The 17,993-nt window shown below is 48.7% G+C and overlaps 1 protein-coding gene across 2 annotated transcripts in view; it reads right to left on the bottom strand.

The window, feature by feature from the left end:
- The window catches only part of Osbpl10 (oxysterol binding protein like 10), a 247,782-nt gene that overhangs the window by 159,592 nt on the left and 70,197 nt on the right, over positions 1-17,993 (bottom strand). For both annotated transcript variants that reach the window (XM_032911026.1, XM_032911025.1), the window contains exons 2-3: positions 5,128-5,303; positions 554-633 (exon numbers count right to left, since the gene is read on the bottom strand). In XM_032911026.1, the coding sequence (XP_032766917.1) occupies positions 554-633; positions 5,128-5,303 (256 nt within the window). The remainder of the gene's footprint in view (positions 1-553; positions 634-5,127; positions 5,304-17,993) is intronic.

Here is a 17,993-nt window from a genome sequence, read left to right as displayed (position 1 = left end):
GCACTGACAAGAGTTCACACCTAAAGCCTACAGAACAGAGCGCCGAGTGCCGGCGTCTGCGCCTCTGCCTTCTACCATAGGACAAGCTGTTCCTTTGACTCGGCTTTGAGCTGCAGCAAGACAAAGACACATTCTGTGACAATGGGTAACCTTCAAAGTAAGTTGAGGGGATGGAGTGATGGCTCTGTAGGTAAAGTGCTTGTGGCACAGCTGTGAGGGTCTGAGTTCGGATCCCCAGCATCCAAGTAAAATTCCAGCACAGTGACTCAGCTAAGTGGAGGAAGGGACAGAGGAAGGTCTCTGGAGCTCACTGGCCAGCTGAGGAGTTTGGGTTCAGTGAGGAACTCTGTCTCAAAAAAATAAGACAATCGACACTGACCTCTGGCTTTAGAGCACACAAATGCATGCCTGCACACACAAGTGCACGGACGGGAACACAAACGCACAATTACAATACAGGTCTTGTCACCCCGAATCCCCAAGATAAATGGGTGATTGGTCTCCGAAGAGTCACCAGGTGACTCAGAGCCGCCCTCCTCCTCCGCTTACCTACCTTGGAACTGGTCTCCATGTGGTACTTGGCACACGCTCGAAGCTGAGTCACCCACAACTGCTTCTCCCTGGAGTCAGCAGCTAAAACAGAGAAGAGGGAGAAAGGAAGACTTGCAGATTGTTCTCGAGCACAGCAACTGATTTGGATGCCCACCTATGGGGGATGGAGAGGGAGAGGGACAAGTGAACACAAACACGAAGACATTCTCTAACAGCCTGATGGAACAAGACAAAGGACGCTCAGCCAGTACACCCTAAAAAAAAATCTTCCAAATGCCAGTTACAGTAACAAATGATTAGGCCTTTATTTTCCCCCAACCTCCTTCGGAAAGTTACTTTGTCACTTAATAAGGCAGCAGGGACAGCAAAGCATGTACTGTTTTGAAATGCTTCTCTACCTCGCTCGGCTGAGGAAAGTTCCAGATAGTCCTCCGGCATCCTTTGTTATACAGAAGCACTCTCAGAGATCTGCTTAATGACTGAATGGAGGAAGATACCAAATGCTGCCTCGGAGCCCCTCAGGTTTCTCCCAGAGACATTAAGGCTATGGATCTGACATTAATGAAGGTAAGGTGTCTCCCCGGGGGCTGGAGAGATGGCTCAGTGGTTGAGAGCACTGACTGCTCTTCCAGAGGTCCTGAGTTCAAATCCCAACAACCACATGGTGGCTCACAACCATCTGTAATGGGATCTGATGCCCTCTTCTGGTGTGTTGCAGACAGCTACAGTGTATTTATATATAATATATAAATAAATCTTAAAAGAATTCTCACTGGGCCTGGCGGCACACGCCTGCAATCCTAGCACTCAGGAGGCTGAGGTAAAAAGATCTGGAGTCCAAGGCCAACGAGGCTTAAGGGATGGAGCGAGTTCTGTGCCAATGTGCCTGGAGCACAGAGTGAGGCCTTACCTTTTTAAGTAAAGGTGGGAGGGGGTACTGCCAGGGAGGATGGTACAGTGGGTAAGGCACTTGTTGCACAAGTGTGAGGGCCTGGGTTCGGATCCTGTGCACCCGTGTAAAAAGCCAGGCGCTGTGGCACCTTCCTGAAGCCTCAGTCTGAGAGGCAGAGACGGGAGCATGCCTGAGGCTCACTAGACAGCCAGCCTGTTGTGGGTGAACTCCGGGTTCAAAGAGAGACTCTACTTCAAAGAGAGACTCTACTGCAAAAAGTAAGGTGACAAATGACTGAAGAAGACACCAATGTTGACCTCTGGCCTCCACATACATGTGCACACATATAAGTACATAGACACACATACACATAAGTACATACACACATAAGTACACAGACACACATACACACCAGTACATAGACACACACACAAGTACATACACACACATAAGTACATAAACACATACACATAAGTATACAGACACACACACAAGTACATACACACACATAAGTACATAAACACATACACATAAGTATATAGACACACACACACACAAGTATATAGACACACACACACACAAGTACATAGACACACACACACAAGTACATAGACACTCACACACAAGTACATACACACACACATAAGTACATAAACACATACACATAAGTACATAGACACATACACACAAGTACATAGACACACACACAAGTACATACAGACACACACACAAGTACATACACACACACATAACACACACATACATAAACACATACACATAAGTATAGACACATACACACAAGACACACACACACACAAGTATATAGACACACACATACACACACACATAAGTACATAAACACATACACATAAGTACATAAACACACACACACAAGTATATAGACACATACACACAAGTACATAGACACACACAAGTACATACACACACACACAATAAAAGACCCAGGGTAGGTTCCCAGCACCCATATGGCAGCTCACAACTGTCTGTGCCAAGGGATCTAAATTTAACAATAATTTCAGGTTCACTATTAAATTTCTTTTTTTAAAAAAAAACAAAAACTGGAAGGGACCGGAGAGATGACTCAACAGCTAAGAGCACATATCGCTCTTGCAGGGGACCCAACACTCAGACCAGGTAGCTCTTAATTGCTGGTAACTCCAGCTCCAGGAGATCCAATGCCCTCTTCCGGCCTCTACGGGTACTGCACTCACGTGCTCAAACGCACACAATTAGAGAGACCCAATATAGATCCACACAGTTAAAAATGAAAACAAAACAAAACAAAAAAATCTTTAAAAAAAAAAAACCGGAGCAGAATATTAATAATTCGTCAGCCCGATCGGGGTGAGTTGGCATTCTCTTCTGTGTGGTTTTGTGTCTCTATCAACCACACATGTGGAGGGAGTTTTTCCTTCTACAGTTTCTGCACCAACAATTTATTAAGCAATAAATGGCCCCGCAGCAGCACCGAAGGCCACATAAATCCAGCCAGCGGGAAGGCACGCTGCAGGTATCCCGAAAGAGGGAAGCCCGGAACAAAGCCTTCAAGTACTGCAGCGTCCATCTCGGAGGCGTTTGGGTTGTTTTATAGCTTCTGAGATAGGGTTCATGTCTAGATAATACAGAGAGATTAACTTGTCCCATCTCGGGGGTGGGTAGAGCTTGGCAGTAAAACAAATGGAAACTGAACTGAGAGCGTGGCTGCGCGGCCGCCACCAGGCACAGCCCAGGGCGGGAGAGGAGGGCTTGTCTTTGGTCCTTAACTGTCACTTTGGAAGGAAAAGAGGTATTTTATATAAGAAGGCAAAATTATCGACACTAACACAGCCAGCTTTGCTTGGGCCTTAAAAGAACATTAATCAAAGTGGGGGAGGGAGCATGCAGGAGGATGAATATGTCCCCTTAATCTTTGTCAAGTTAGCTGGGTTTAGAATCGCCACGGGAACATACTTCTGAGCATGCGCATGAGGGTATTTACAGGGCGGTCTAACGGAGAGAGGGAGACCCAACCTAACACCTTAGAGAATGCTCCCCCATCCCATAGGCCCAGACTCCTACAAAATAAGACGAAGAGAACTGAGAACAAGCGTACATCGCTCCGCCTCCTGACTGTGGACTCCATGTGACCCACAGCTGCCTGCTCCGGCTGCCATGCCGGCCCCACCAAGTTGGACTGTACCCCTTACGCTGTGAGCCAAACAACACCTTGTCTCCTTAAGTGACCTTGTCAAGCATTTTGTCACAGCTAAAAGTAACTACTGCAGGAGTGTATGCATGTGTGGGGTTGGGGGTGTACGCACAGGTGCACACACACACGCACATGCACACACATACACACGAATGCGTACAACCAGCCCCACCCCCCCCTCTGCTTATTTTGTTATTTTATCAGAACTAAACAGAATGCAGCCAAGACAGAATCCCGGCAAAATGGTAACTAAACTCTGCAGTAATCGGGTTCAACATCTCTGAGTAATGGGGCTGTCCTGAGAGTGCACAACGGCTTCCCTCCACCGCCCTCCCACCTAGGGCAGTCTTCAGAGGGCACCATCAGGAACTGCCTAGAGGGAAAATGACAGGGCAGGCTGCCAGAGAAAGCCACAACAGTGATGGACTGAGCAGAACATGAAGAACCTTTGCGAAGAGAAGGTTCTAGAGAAACTTTGGGGGAAAGGTGTTAGGGCATTTAAAGGTTTGCTCTGCTCATAGAGCACAACTCCCAAAGAGGCAACAAAGTAAAGATTAAGAAAGAGAGATTGGGGGGTTGGGGATTTAGCTCAGTGGTAGAGCGCTTGCCTAGCAAGCACAAGGCCCGGGGTTTGGTCCCCAGATCCGGAAAAAAAAAAAAAAAAAAAAAAAGTGATTGGGGAGACACACACACACACACACACACACACAGAAACATGCATTCAATACAGAGACATGCATGCACATAGTGAGAGATGCACACTGAGGTGCATGCACAGAGAGACATATACACAGACATGTATGCACAGACACACAGATACACATAGACACAGACAGACAGACAGACAGAGGCTTGAATGAATACTGGAAATCTTCAGTGCCAAGCCTACTTCAACAGCTCCCTCTTCCCTGACAAGTGATTCCCAAGATTTATTCTACTTCCCCACCCTAGGGAGGGCAGTGGTGTCACCACCGAGCCCCGCCACTTATTAAAGATATTTTTTTAATTTGTTGTTGAGACAGGATCTCACTATGGAGTCCTAGGTGGACTGAAACTCTATGCAGACCAAACTGACCTTCACCTCTAAGAGACTTCCTGCCTCTGTGTCCCTAGTGCTGGAATCAAAAAGGTATGTTTTGTTTTGTTTTATTTTTCAGATTCCAGAGTGGTTTTTTTTTTCATCACATTTATTTGGGGTGTGTGTGTGTGTGTGTGTCTGTGTGTGTGTGGGTGTGTGTTCACCCATGCCACAGCACACCTATGGAGGTCAAAGGACAATTTACAGGGGTGTGGTTCTCTCCTTCCCTCACATGAGACCAAGGAGTCAAACTCAGGCTGTCAGCTTGGCAGTCTGTATCCAGTGGGCCATTCCTCCAGCTCTAAAGTGTTTCCCACAAAAACAGAAGGGCTGTCGTGCAACACAACACTGTAAAGCCATCGTGAGGCCCTCGGTGTCTCCAGAACGAGAACGTACCTCTCAGCTTGTACATCTCTCCGTTGGCAGAGTACACGACCAGCATGTGGGGAGCTTCGTCACTCAGGGACACGATGGCTCCAGACAAAGACAGGACTCCTCGGGGCTTCTGGTGCTTGCTCTGCTCATTCACAAAATACTGCAGGAGGCCAGCCTCGAAATCCAGCACAAAGTACCTGAACAGAGACCACAGCATGTGACTTCTCTCTCCAGCCAGTCCCCTGCTGCACAGCAGGGTAAGACTGAGACAAACCAAATGCAACAGCAGGGCACCCAATCTACAAAGCCAAAGACTGGGATTCTTCCCAGGACTCAGTGGAACCAGGAAAACACAGGGTGTCAGCTGTGGAAGCAGAACAGAACCCTGGGATACATTAGGTTCTTGGGAGACTACCAGTTTGCATCAGACCAGAAGCTAGGAAGATCGCCTGACAGCAAACGACACCTAGTGCCTAACTGTCATCCCTACCCGGCAGCAGTGCCTTGATTTGTGACCTTCCGCCCTATGACTTTATAATTTCATGTGGCCACTCCAGGTAGGCATTGCCACTTAGGACAACTTGAGCCTGTGTCCTCAGGCCACGGACTCGCAGGTGAGTGGCTCAGAATAAGCTCTCTCTTAGACCCTTTGGAGTGAAGACTGTGTCTTTGTCTCTATACATACACAAACACACATACATACACAGAAACACACAGATACACATACAAACACACATACACAGAAACACACAGACACACATACAAACACACACATATACAGAAACACACAGACACACATACAAACACACACAGAAACCCACAGACACAGAAACACAGAGAGAAATACACAAACACACAGACACACAAAAACACATAGGCACACACATACTTACACACAGAGACACAGATACACACACACATACAAACAGAAACACACACACACATGCATACAGACACAGACACACATGTATATATACATATATAAATACACAAACAGAAACACAGATACACAGAAACAGAAACAGAAACACACAGGCACACACACACACACACACACACACACACACACACGGCATTGCTCCCAGAGCCTAATGCTCGCCTAAACTAAGCTATATTCCCCCACTCTGAAAACTATGTCATGCTACATGACCACGTTATGGACTCCAGCAGTTTTAACAAACTGCTTATCACAATGCAAATCTTTCAGTGATGTGTCTTTTCAAAGGGTCTCAGAAATTATTAAGGCCAAAGCAAACACCAGGATCTTGGGGGTGGGTGAGGGGGATCTCAGTTGTAGGGGACAGGCCTCACATGTAGGAGTCCCTAAGTTCTATCTGCAGCACCAACCACCCCACACCTATTGATGTGAAGCAGGAAGATCAAGTGGAGATATGCGGGGCCCTGAGGCCAGGAAGTGACGCTACACCCACAGGGCCACACGTTGCTGCTTACACGTAACCACGGTTATTGAGAATGAAGAACTTTGTACAGTTGATTACTTTTCCCCCCAAATGGCTACCAAGTTGTTAGGCAACAATCTGGAAGCTTTGTGAAGTATGAATGCAATTAGTTTTCTAGGACACAGGAGAATATCTTGCTACATAGCCCAGGCTAGCCTCAAACAATCAAGCAATCCTCCAGCCTCTGACTGCCAAGTGCTAGGTTTACAGACATACACCAACCCTGGTTTAAGCAGCTCTAGGGATCCAATCGGGCCTTACACATGCTAGGTAAGCTCTCGGCTAACTGTGCTATTTTCCCCAGGCTCCCAAGAGTCAAACCACAGATGCACAAATGAACTATTTGTCCAAATGAAGGCTATTAACAAACTACTCCTCTCAAGCTGCGTGTAATCCTGGGATGCAGGAGGTAGAGGCAGAAAGATTGACTCAAATGAAAGGCCAACGTGGGCTACACTGTAAGACTCTGTCTTATAAATAAATTGGGGCTGCTGGAGAGATGGCTCAGTGGTTAAAAGCACTGACTGCTCTTCCAGGGGATGTGGATTCGAGGCCCACAACCCACATGGCACTTTTTAACCATCTGGAACACCAGTCACAGCTCATCCAATACCCTCTTTTGTCCTCAGGGATACTTCATGAACATGGTACACAGACATGTAGGCAAAATACCTACACACATTAAGTCATCTCAAAATTAAAATATAGAAATAGCCAAGTGTGTTGGTACATGCCTTGAATACCAGCATGTGGGAGGGAGAGAGAAAGGGAGGAGGGGTGGGAGAGGAGGGAGAGAGAAAGGGAGGGAGGAAATCATGTACTTATTTTCTGAATACAGTTGAGATTTTTATCAGGGGGATGGGATAGCGTCTGGTTAAGGGTTTTAACAGAGTGGGGCATAGTGTTCCTTCAACATGGCCTTTGAAAGTTAAGGTCAGCTGGAGTCACAGGCAGAGACAGTCATCCACCTGGCATTGAGAAAAGCCATTTCTGTTGGCCACAGCTCCTGGGAAGAAAGAAATTAAACTTAGCTTCCTGCCAGGTCACAGCTCTGTCAGGTCCAGCCTGGAGCCATATCTGAAAGTCACGGCTTTCATCCTGAGGAAAGTTAACTGTATTTCTAGATTCGGCTGCATTAGCTAAATGAAATTGCCAGATGAATCTCTAAAGGTCTTTTCTTCCGAGTACAGTTGAAACAAAGCTAACCTCTACAATCTGTGTGTGTGTGTGTGTGTGTGTGTGTGTGTGTGTGTGAGAGAGAGAGAGAGAGAGAGAGAGAGAGACAGAGACAGAGACAGAGACAGAGACAGAGACAGAGAAAGAGACAGACAGAGAGACAGACAGAGAGAAAGACAGAGACAGACAGAGAGAGAGACAGACAGAGAGAGAGACAGAGAGAATGAATGTCTGTATGTATCTTAAATATGCAACCTGACTGTTGTGTAGGTGAACTAAATGATGTATAGGGAATATTTTCTTTGCTAAATTAAATTTAAATGATTGAGGCAAGAAAAGAGAGTAAGAAGAGGAACCAGACCCAGGAAGGAGCACCCTCCCTTTGTTCCAGCCGTCTGGAGAGGCCCTGCAGGGTTCCTAGGCAGGTGGCAGGCCCTTCTCAAAGGACCGAGGACAAGAATCAGTCACTAACATCCTTAGATGTCCTGGTACTTCCAAAGAAACACCACGGGCACACAAGCCAGACAAACATGCACACACGCACCAACCCACAACACCTGTGCACATCACACACCTGTGTTCACACTCCCATACGTGGGCGCTCACACACCTGGCATACCTATGCAGCCACGGCCTCGCTTGTGCCTACTGGGCACACTCGACCACACGTATTTGCACTCATTCATGGATAAGGGACCTGAGAATTTGGAACCTTGGTTCCCAATGGCAAAAGCCAAAAGCTGACTGATTGTCTCCTATAGAATATCCTATTATCTCTGTGGCTCACAGATCAACCTGCTTAGAAAACAGTCCCTTCCAGTGTATGTATTTAATCCTAAAGGTAGACCATAACCCCCTCCCAACGTACACATTACAATCCTAGACGCATAGTCCTCTAATTTTGTTTCTGTTGCTATAATAAAATACCCTGACCTAAAAAATTAGGGGAAGAAAGGTTTGGGGTTTATTTGGCCCAGGTTACAGTCCGCCACATCACATCTACAGTCGAGCGCAGAGAAGAATGAACCTTCCTCACTTTCTGCCACTCCTCTCCCGTACAGCTCATTCATAGGGAATGGTGTCGCCCACAGAGGGCTGGATCAACCAAGGCAATCACCACAGACAAGCCAGGTCTGAATAATTTCCCAGGTGAAAGTCTACCCAGACTAACTTTAGATTGCGCCAAAGTTGAAGTTTAAAACCAACCACCGTATAGACAGAACTGTTTTCCCGATGCACATAATACAAACATAAATGTAACCCCTCCCGATGTGCATATCGCAATCCCAAACGCACACCATAACCACCCCCCAGCACCCCATGCGCAGGCTGTGCCGTGCCCCAAGCCGATGCTCTATCTGCAATGGGCTGGCCTGCATCATCTACAGCAAAGCCGACAAGATGGAGCTTGGGGGTAGCCACCCTGTGTTTGTTCTTTTCTAAGGGCGAAGGGGACCACAGAAACAGGCCTGGCAGACCACGTGGCTTTCCTCGATGCAGAGACAACACTCACAGCAAAGGCAACGGTTTCACTTCTCCGTCCATTGTGCTGGGCAGGACGTGGCTGCAGGAGTGTGAGGGAGCTCGCCACTGGCACCCAGAGCTGGATCTAAGTAGACAGATGAACGCTGGCGCTCAGCTCACTTCTTTTTTCCATCTAGGATCTAAGCCTAGGGGATGGTGCCGTCCACTTTCAGGGTGGGTCTTCCCTCCCCAGTTAAACCTTTCTGGAAATTTCTTTGTAGAAAGGCCCAGAGGTGTGTCTCCCAGGAGATTCCAAATCCTGTCAAACTGACTGTCAGGATTAACTGTCAGGGGAATTCATGTTCAGCCTCGAGGCAGTCAGCTGTGCTAGGCTCCTCCACATAGATTACAGGCTCTGGGTGAATGCACCCACATTATGCTTAAAGACAAAAGAGCCCAAGAAAGGTTCCACAAGGTTTAGAAGAAGAACTGTAGCTGCAAGGGTTCACTGATTTATCTTCCCTTTTCTTTTTCTCCCCCTAAAACAGATTCTCATGTAGCCCAGGATAGCCTGGAAATCCGTATGCAGCTAAGCATGAGAAATTTCTGGTCCTACAACTCCTGAGTGCTGAACAAGTGTGTGCTATCCTACCTGGCTCATAAAGAGCTGGGAATCGTACTCGGGGCTCAGTACACGCTGGGTAAACATCCTAGCAACTTAGTGACAGTCTGGGCCCTCGATGTCTTTAAGAAGCAGCAGCATGTGTGCTCATGCACACGTGCACACACGTGCCACAGCTTGCATGCAGGAGCCACAACTTTCAAGAATCAGTTCTCCATCAAATGGGCCCTGGGGATTGAACTTGGGTCTTCAGGGTTTGTGTGGGCGACGCTAGTCCGGCTGAGCCATCTCAGCGGCGTTCAATTTCTCTGAATAATTTCCGGAGCACCTACTACAGATCAGTTTTCCTGCAGTGGTGCTGGGAGGAGAAGCCATCTTCATTGCCTACCAAGAGGCTTCAACGGAGGGTGGCAAGTGCGTCACGTACAGTGTGAGAAGAGGCGGGGAGAGGCCTTGCGGTGCAGGGGGAAAGCAGTTAGCTCCTAGAGGGCCTCCGTCTTCTCCAGCAAGGACTGGAGCGGCTGGCCAGCTCTGTCCTCCAGTGTCAGCTGTCCACCCAGATGAGAGCACGGAGTCTGGCTGTTCCAGTGCCTGCCCTGCTCTGCTAACAGTTTAACTAGGCCAGGCCAACAGACACAGCACTGTGCTCTCTGGGGAGACAGACGGGCAGGCTGACGTTCCTGGGAACATTGTCAGATGAAGTGGCAAAGCTTCCCCACAGGTGCATGTACCTGTGTGAGGAGCTGGTCACCTTGTGGCAGTAACGGAGAAGCAGAGAGAGGGATGCACGCAAACACTGTTCCGCTTTCCGCTCGCCTCTCTCCTTTTGATTTATTCTGGGGCCCCAGCCCATGGATGGTCCCATCTACACTCAGGGTGGGTCTCCCCTCCTCAGATAAACCTCTCTGGAAACGCCCTTAGACACACACAGAGGTGGATGATTCTGGCCTGGTGAAGTTGGCAATTGGTCTGGGTGGTTTTAATTATACACTTGACAAAAAAAGCTAGAATCAGCTAGAAGGCACGTCTCGGTGAGAACCTGTGCAGATCTGGTCGGCCTGTAGGCATGTCATTAGGAGACTGTCTTGATTTCATCCACTGAGGTGAGGAGACCCAGCCTATACGCAGGCACCACCATGCCCTGTGGTCCTGCGCTATGCTGGGGAAGCCTGCAGAGTGTTAAGCAGCCACGCAGTCATTGCCCTTGACAGCAGCTGTGCTGCGTGCAGATGTTTTAAGCTCCCACTCTCTCAACTTCCCTGTCACGAGGTACCATAACTGTAAACCAGGAGCTAAAGTAAACCCTGGTTTCCCTAGGTTGCATTTTGTCAAGGTGAATTATCACAGAGACAGAAACAAAACCAGATTGCCCCAAGGATAAAATGTCCCACAAGCATAGGAGAAGGGGCACGCAGTGGTGTCAGCAACGTGTAAACGAAGCCACAATGAGGCCCGTCCTGCACACAATGGAATGGCTACAATAAACAGACAGGTAGCAAGCCGTGAGAATGTAGGAATCAGCCTCCTTTCTCCGGGCTGGAGAAATGGGAACAGTTGCTGAGGAAGCATAAACGTCCCCTGAAGCCCAACTAGGAGTTCCCAACAAAGCGACTGAACAGAATGGAACGCGTCTATCCACACAGAAGAAGTATGTGCAAACACACTGCGTGGCATTCCCTACAGCAGGCAGGGACTGGAAGCCACTCAGCGAGCCATCAGCTGGCGTGCAGATGGAGCTCGGCGGACATCTACCATGGAGTACGGAGGACCGTTCCGCATCGGGACGACATGAGTCATGGGATGACGGGGAAGAGCCTCAGAATTATGGGAGGCCTAAGAAGCCAGAGGCAGAATTTGACACATGGTCAGACTGTCTGTGTGTAAAATGTCCAGGCAGGGGAGGGAGGGAGGGAAGGAGAGAGAGAGAGAAGAAAGAAGGAGGGAAGGGGGAGGGAGGGAGGGAGGGAGGGAGGGAAGGAGGGAGAGAGACAGAGACAGAGACAGAGACAGAGACAGAGAGACAGGTGGGATGAATCATAGTAGTTGGGGGCTGAGGGTAGTGTTGGAACTCAGGTGACAACAAATTCAAACAGCAGGCATTTGACACACAACTCTGCAGAAAGGGATGGCAGCATGGAGAAAAGTAAAAATGGCCGACATATTGATTGCCTACAAAATGATGGGTTTTTGTTTGTTTGTTTGTTTGTTTGTTAAGGTTTGTTTTATGTAGATGAGTCCATTGTAGCTGTCCTCAGACACACCAGAAGAGGATGTTGGATTCCATTACAGATGGTTGTGAGCCACTATGTTGGTGCTGGGATTTGAACTCAGGACCTCTGGAAGAGCAGTCAGTGCTCTTAACCACTGGGCCATCTCTCCAGCCCAAGAGGACAGTTTTTAAAGTCCCTGGGTCTAGAGAAATCCCTGTCCTCCCTTCCCAGGCCCTTCCCTAGCTCCCCACCTGTTGGTTTAGGAAACTGAGTCTTACCTGCTGAATCATTTAGGGCTTCGAATGCCCTCTTCTCTGATCAAGGGTTTGGGCCCCATAGCAGACATCCTAAGCCAGGAGGGACAACTGCCATCAGGTGGGGGGTAGGGCTTAGCACTCCCTGCTCACCTGTGAGTCTGACCAACCCTTAAATCTCCTTATGCTAGAAATGGACCACAGACATCTGCTTTTTCCAGTTGGAATAGTAGGAACTGCAAAGTTCTTAGAAGGAGTGTGTGTGTGTGTGTGTGTGTGTGTGTGTGTGTGTGTGTGTTGTTCTTACAGTGAACGTCCATAGTTGTCAACTACATCATAAACAAACTAAAACTACCTGAGAGTAAACTTAGAACTAGCGCATTTTACAGCCAATTACGCTGTCATGAAAGTGTTTAAACAAAACTAGTCCGTTTAAACCAAAACACGCAAAAACAAACAAAGTGTTTAAACAAGGAGAACGTCTGCCGTGTTCCCAGCAACAGCCCACCAGGGTGAGGATGGTGGACTTATTGGTGCTGTGACTGACAGGAGACGCGGATGAACCATAAGGCCATCGTGAGAGACGTGGATGCAGAGAAGTGAGGGGTCTGAGATGGAGGTGGGAATGTTGAGATCATTGGGGACTGAGTGGCTGTTGAGGTCACATGTCTGTGTGACAATGCACAGGAAGGAATGTGTGGCTGCTGGGCCCATGAGACGCTCCTATGGGTAAAGGTGCTCGATGACCTGAGTCCAGTCCCCCAGGGCCTGCATGGTAGAAGGAAAGAGTCGACCCCACGAGTGGCCCTCAGTCCAACCGCGCATATGCTGTAGTGCATATGCCCACAAGGAAATAAATGGAAGGAAGGAAACTCAGGACTAAAGAGAGAGCCCAGTCAATGAAGTGCTTAACTTGCAGGCATTGATCCCCTAGACCCTTAAAAGAACAAAAATAGAAACAACAAAAAACATGCTTGCCTCATGGCACCTGAGTGTGATCCCGGCACTTTGAGAAGTGAGGATGAGGGTTTCTGGAACTCACTGGCCGGACAGCCTACTTGGCGAGTTCTAGTCCAGTGGAAGATGTGGTGTGATAATAAGGAATAGTAGAGAAAAAAACAGAAAGGGGGAGGGGATGGAAGGGAAAGGGAGGGAGGCAGGGAGGGAGGAAATGCAGAGAAGAAGGGGGAAATGGGGAGGAGTGGGCCTGGACCCCAGACTCAAGGAACTCCAATATTAAAGAGAGGGGGACAGCCAAAATAAAACAGGGAGCTGGGAGAAGGAAGTGACCCCAGCAGGAACGCTGGTACATTTAAAAAGCACCATGCAGTAGGTAACCTGAACTCTGAAACTAGGTGTGGCAGAAGTCAGGTGCGGCAGAAGCAGGGCCTGCTACTCACTATACGTCCACCTTTTCTTCTCTCACAGAGACCTCGGTGCTGCTGCTATGGCTGTTAAGGTACAGCACTCCCCCAAGCCCGTGGCGCCATGTAGCCACGGAATGAACCTCTGGCATCTGCCCAGAACCACAGTGAGCTAACACAACGCTGTACAGAGCCGCTGGGCTCTTCCTCCAAGGCCAGCGGGATGCCTTTACATTTTCCAGACTTATTTATTCTAGACCTGGTGCATGAGTGTTTCACCTGCATTTATGTCTGTGTGCCGTCCCTAGACCTGCCATTGCACATGGTTGTAAGCTACCATGTGGGTGCTGGAAACTAAACCCGGGGTCCTCTGTGAGAGTAGCAAGTACCCTTACCTGCCAATCCAATTCTCCAGCCTGTGAATATCTTTAAAACAAGGAATTACAATGCACACTGCCCCCTCCCCTCCCCAACAACTGGGTGCCAGCATTGAACCTGGTGACTATTGCAGCCCCTGAGAACCTGACAGGAACCATGTCTGAAAGATGACTGGATGACAGACAATGAGCCTAAGCACCAAACGTGGTGCAGAACCCAGGGTGAGGAGAAACCTATGGTGGCTCTGAGGGAACATTAACTGAGCCCTCGTCTTCAGCAAAGTGCTCGACAATTAGCTGCTGAGCATAATATATCATGGCTGCCAAATCCACGTGCCCAGCACTGGAAATGATGCTTCAGGGCATCCACGGCTTCCTAAATATGAAAGCCATAATAATACTACATTAATCTTAAGACACTCGGGCTAATTGCCAGATGACAGTGGTACCAGCCAGTCACTCACCACCAGTCACGAAGCTTCCGAACCCCAGAATCCATTTCCCAGAACCCTAGATAACTACCGCGGTCATCATACTGAAAATCCTGTGTAGAAGACGAGACCATTATTATATCAGTTTCATGTGTCTCAGAAAAACAGGGCATCCTAAGGGCTGTGGAGGTCAGACATGGACATCGGGTGTCTTCTTCAATAGCTCCCACCTTAAGTTCTGAGACAAGGTCACTCACTGGTCATGGGGCTCGCTGGTTGGCTACACTGCCAGGCACATGAGCCCCCTTGCCAGCACTGGGATGCCCGACTTTTCACGTGAGTGACAGAGATGAAGCCAGGTCCTCATCCTTGCCCCATCATCGCGGCACTTCACGTAGGGTCCTCCTTGTTTGTTTTGTGGGTATATTGTTGTGGATTTGGCCTAACGCTTGTATTATGTTAATCGGGTTCCCAAAATTACACGAGAATCTATGTGTAAGACACTGAGGGTCCCTGCCCCCGGTTGGCATTGATTGGTAAATAAAGTTGCCGGCAGCCAATGGCTGGGCAGGGAGACAGAGGCGGGACTTTAGGATGGAATGTAGGTTTTAGTAAGTAATAATTCAAGAATATCGGAGGAGAGACTGTGCTAGCTGCTTGGAGGTTTGGAGTGACCCAGTCACCAAGCTGTTTAAGGCATTAAAATAAAAGTCTTAGGCTCTCTCTCTCTCTCTCTCTCTCTCTCTCTCTCTCTCTCTCTCTCTCTCTCTCTCTCTCTGTGTGTGTGTGTGTGTGTGTGTGTGTGTGTGTGTGTGTGTGTGTGTGTGTGTGTGTGTGTGGTCTTTCGTTCAGGAACCTAGAACATTGGAGCAGGTGGTAGGGAGCAACTGTTACTACCGCCAGGTTGCAGAGAGCACGGTTAATCACCTATTGCTACAGTGTATCTAGAATTAGGGCTTTGGTTGGGGATTTAGCTCAGTGGTAGGCGCTTGCCTAGCAAGCGCAAGGCCCTGTTGGGTCCCCAGCTCCGGGCGAGGGGGAAGAATTAGGGCTTTCAGCCAGTGCCAGACTATAGGAAACAGCGTGAACACAGAGAAAAATCAAAACTGCTAATCCTTACCTAACCTTATGACTGAGTAGGTACCACCATTTCTGCTTTGGAAACGGGGTACCTAGGCACAGAGAGGCTGACTAAGCCCCCAGAGTTTTAGACCTAAGCAACAGCGGCTGCAATCTGCAGGCTGCAGGGGCAGTTCAGTACACAAGTGCCTGCCTAGCATAGAGATTGCCTGGGGTTCAATCCCATCACCAACAAAACCAAGAACACAGCAGATGTAGCCGTGTGCCTACAGTGCACTTCTGACCCCCACACTGCATGGCTTTTCTCAGAGATAAAGACCTGTGAAAACCCCCACTTCACAACACAGGCCTCAACCTCATGTTTTTTTAAATGTATTTGGGTATTTTGCCTGCATGTATGCCTGTGTACCATGTGCATGCAGTGCCTACAGAGGCATCAGATCCCATAGAACTGGTATGACAGATGATTGTAAGTTCCCACGTGGGTGCTGGGAATCGAACCTGATCCTCTAGAAGACCAGCCAATGTTCTTAACCACTGAGCTGTCTCTCCAGGACCGTCCTACCTAGCCCCATTTTTTTTTTTTTTTTTTTTTTAGATTTTATTTTTATTTTGTGTATGCATGTGTGTCAGTGTGCAGGTATGCTCATATGACTGCAGGGGCCTGGAGGGTAGGTATCAGGTGCCCTGGAGCTGAACTTGCAGGAGGTTCTGCTCTGTCTGGAATGGGTGCTGGGAACTGAACTGGGGTCCTCTTCAAGAACAGTAAGAACTCTTAACCAATTAAGTCATTTCTCCATACCCACACCACCCCCCAAAAAAGAGCTATTTTAAATACATGGAGGTGGGAAGGAGGAAACAAACACTGGAAATTTTTCAAATATAGACAGGAATTCAGAGGCAGAGGACCCAAAGAATAATCTTGATGCCAGACTCAACATAAGAGAAAGAAAGGAAAGGGGACCAAAGGGAGACCCACAAACTGAGGGAAGAATGCTTCAGGGAGTGCAGGGGGTCACCAGGAAATACAGCGAGGGCTAATCTGAATAGTTAACCTCTCTGGACCCTGAGTCACGGAGAAGACACACTTATGGGTGTGTCTATGAAGGTGTTTCCAGGGAGGTTTAACAAGGGCGGAAGTCTCCCTGACAGGAGCAAGCTGTCCATTGCTCCTGCTGAAATGCCTTTGCCATCGTGATGGACTGCACCTCAAACTGTGAGGTGAAAGAAGCCCTAGAGTTGCTTCTGTGGGGTCCGTTATCCTGGGGAGAAAATTAGCCAACAGCACCCTGCTTTCCCCTCTCAGCCTCTCCCACACCCTCCTCTCCAGGGTGCCTCACACCTAGCATTAGTTTCATTGCTCAATTTCCTTCGCCCAGCATGACCCACACCTCCTGGACTGGCAGGGACCCAAAACACTCAGCAGAGCCTAATAGCCACCCAGTCAGCAATCTCAGGGCCGGGCAGGACAGGCTGGGCCAAGCAGGCAATTAGTCCCAGGCACTAATGCACCAAACAGCCGGCATGATCTATGGGCAATCAGACTGGACTAGCTCAGAAGGATCTAGAAAAGAACACAGTTTCCAACTGAAATCCCCCTGGCTGGCTGCTGGCTCCCCCTGGCATTTAATTAAGTGGATCTAAAAGAGCCAAAGAGAAACCACCCCATGCTAGACTGAGATCTGTGTCCCTACGACACAGAGCTGTGCACAGAATTGTCCGTGGGGACCACATGGAGTCATATCACAGTTGCTTGGGTCTTCCCAGGGCAATTGTGGGCACAGAAGGTGCTCTCCAGGGAACACATAATCCCAAAGAGCGGCCAGCCTGGGCCAGAGTTGCCACCAGCTTAACTCAAAGGCCACTGTATAGAAGTCATCCTCAGCTCAGTCTGAACTTGTCACAGTGTCCACCTAAAGAAACAGCTGTGTTTAGCCACTGAACCAAACGTGAAGAAGAAGAAGAAACGTGAAGCCTGCTCTGTCTTCTGTGGGGTGGAGATGGGCACCAGGGGCAACACAGTGTGGTAATGAGCAAAATCCTCACTTTCGAGGTTTCCCTGCAGCAAACATTTCTTAAAACAAAGGCAGGTGTTATGGTTTGCCGCAAAGGAAGCAAACCCCTCAGAAAGGCTGAAATTAAAGGCAGCCATGACAGGACCCTAATGGTGGGAGAGCAGAAATGCTTGTCCTAGAATTTCCTTAGGAGAGAACCTGGTCATGGTTAGCACGGCTGGCATCCCAAAGAGGGGTTCAACCCTTCGGATGCCCTCAGTTCCAAAGGACAAGGAATTCCTTGTTCTTAAAGGACTCCACACCAGGCAACCCCACCTATGTGCCAGAGTCACAAGGCAGGAAGGCACTAGAGAGAAGACAATTCAAAGTACTAGGTCTAGGTACTAGGGGCGGAGCTCTGGATCTAAGTACTGGGGGCGGAGCTCTGGGTCTAA

Source organism: Rattus rattus, chromosome 8 (genome assembly GCF_011064425.1).
Source record: "Rattus rattus isolate New Zealand chromosome 8, Rrattus_CSIRO_v1, whole genome shotgun sequence".
In the NCBI taxonomy this organism is placed as follows: Eukaryota; Metazoa; Chordata; class Mammalia; order Rodentia; family Muridae; genus Rattus; species Rattus rattus.
The sequence above is the reverse complement of the archived record's forward strand: the minus strand, read 5'-3'. Positions and strand labels throughout refer to the sequence as shown.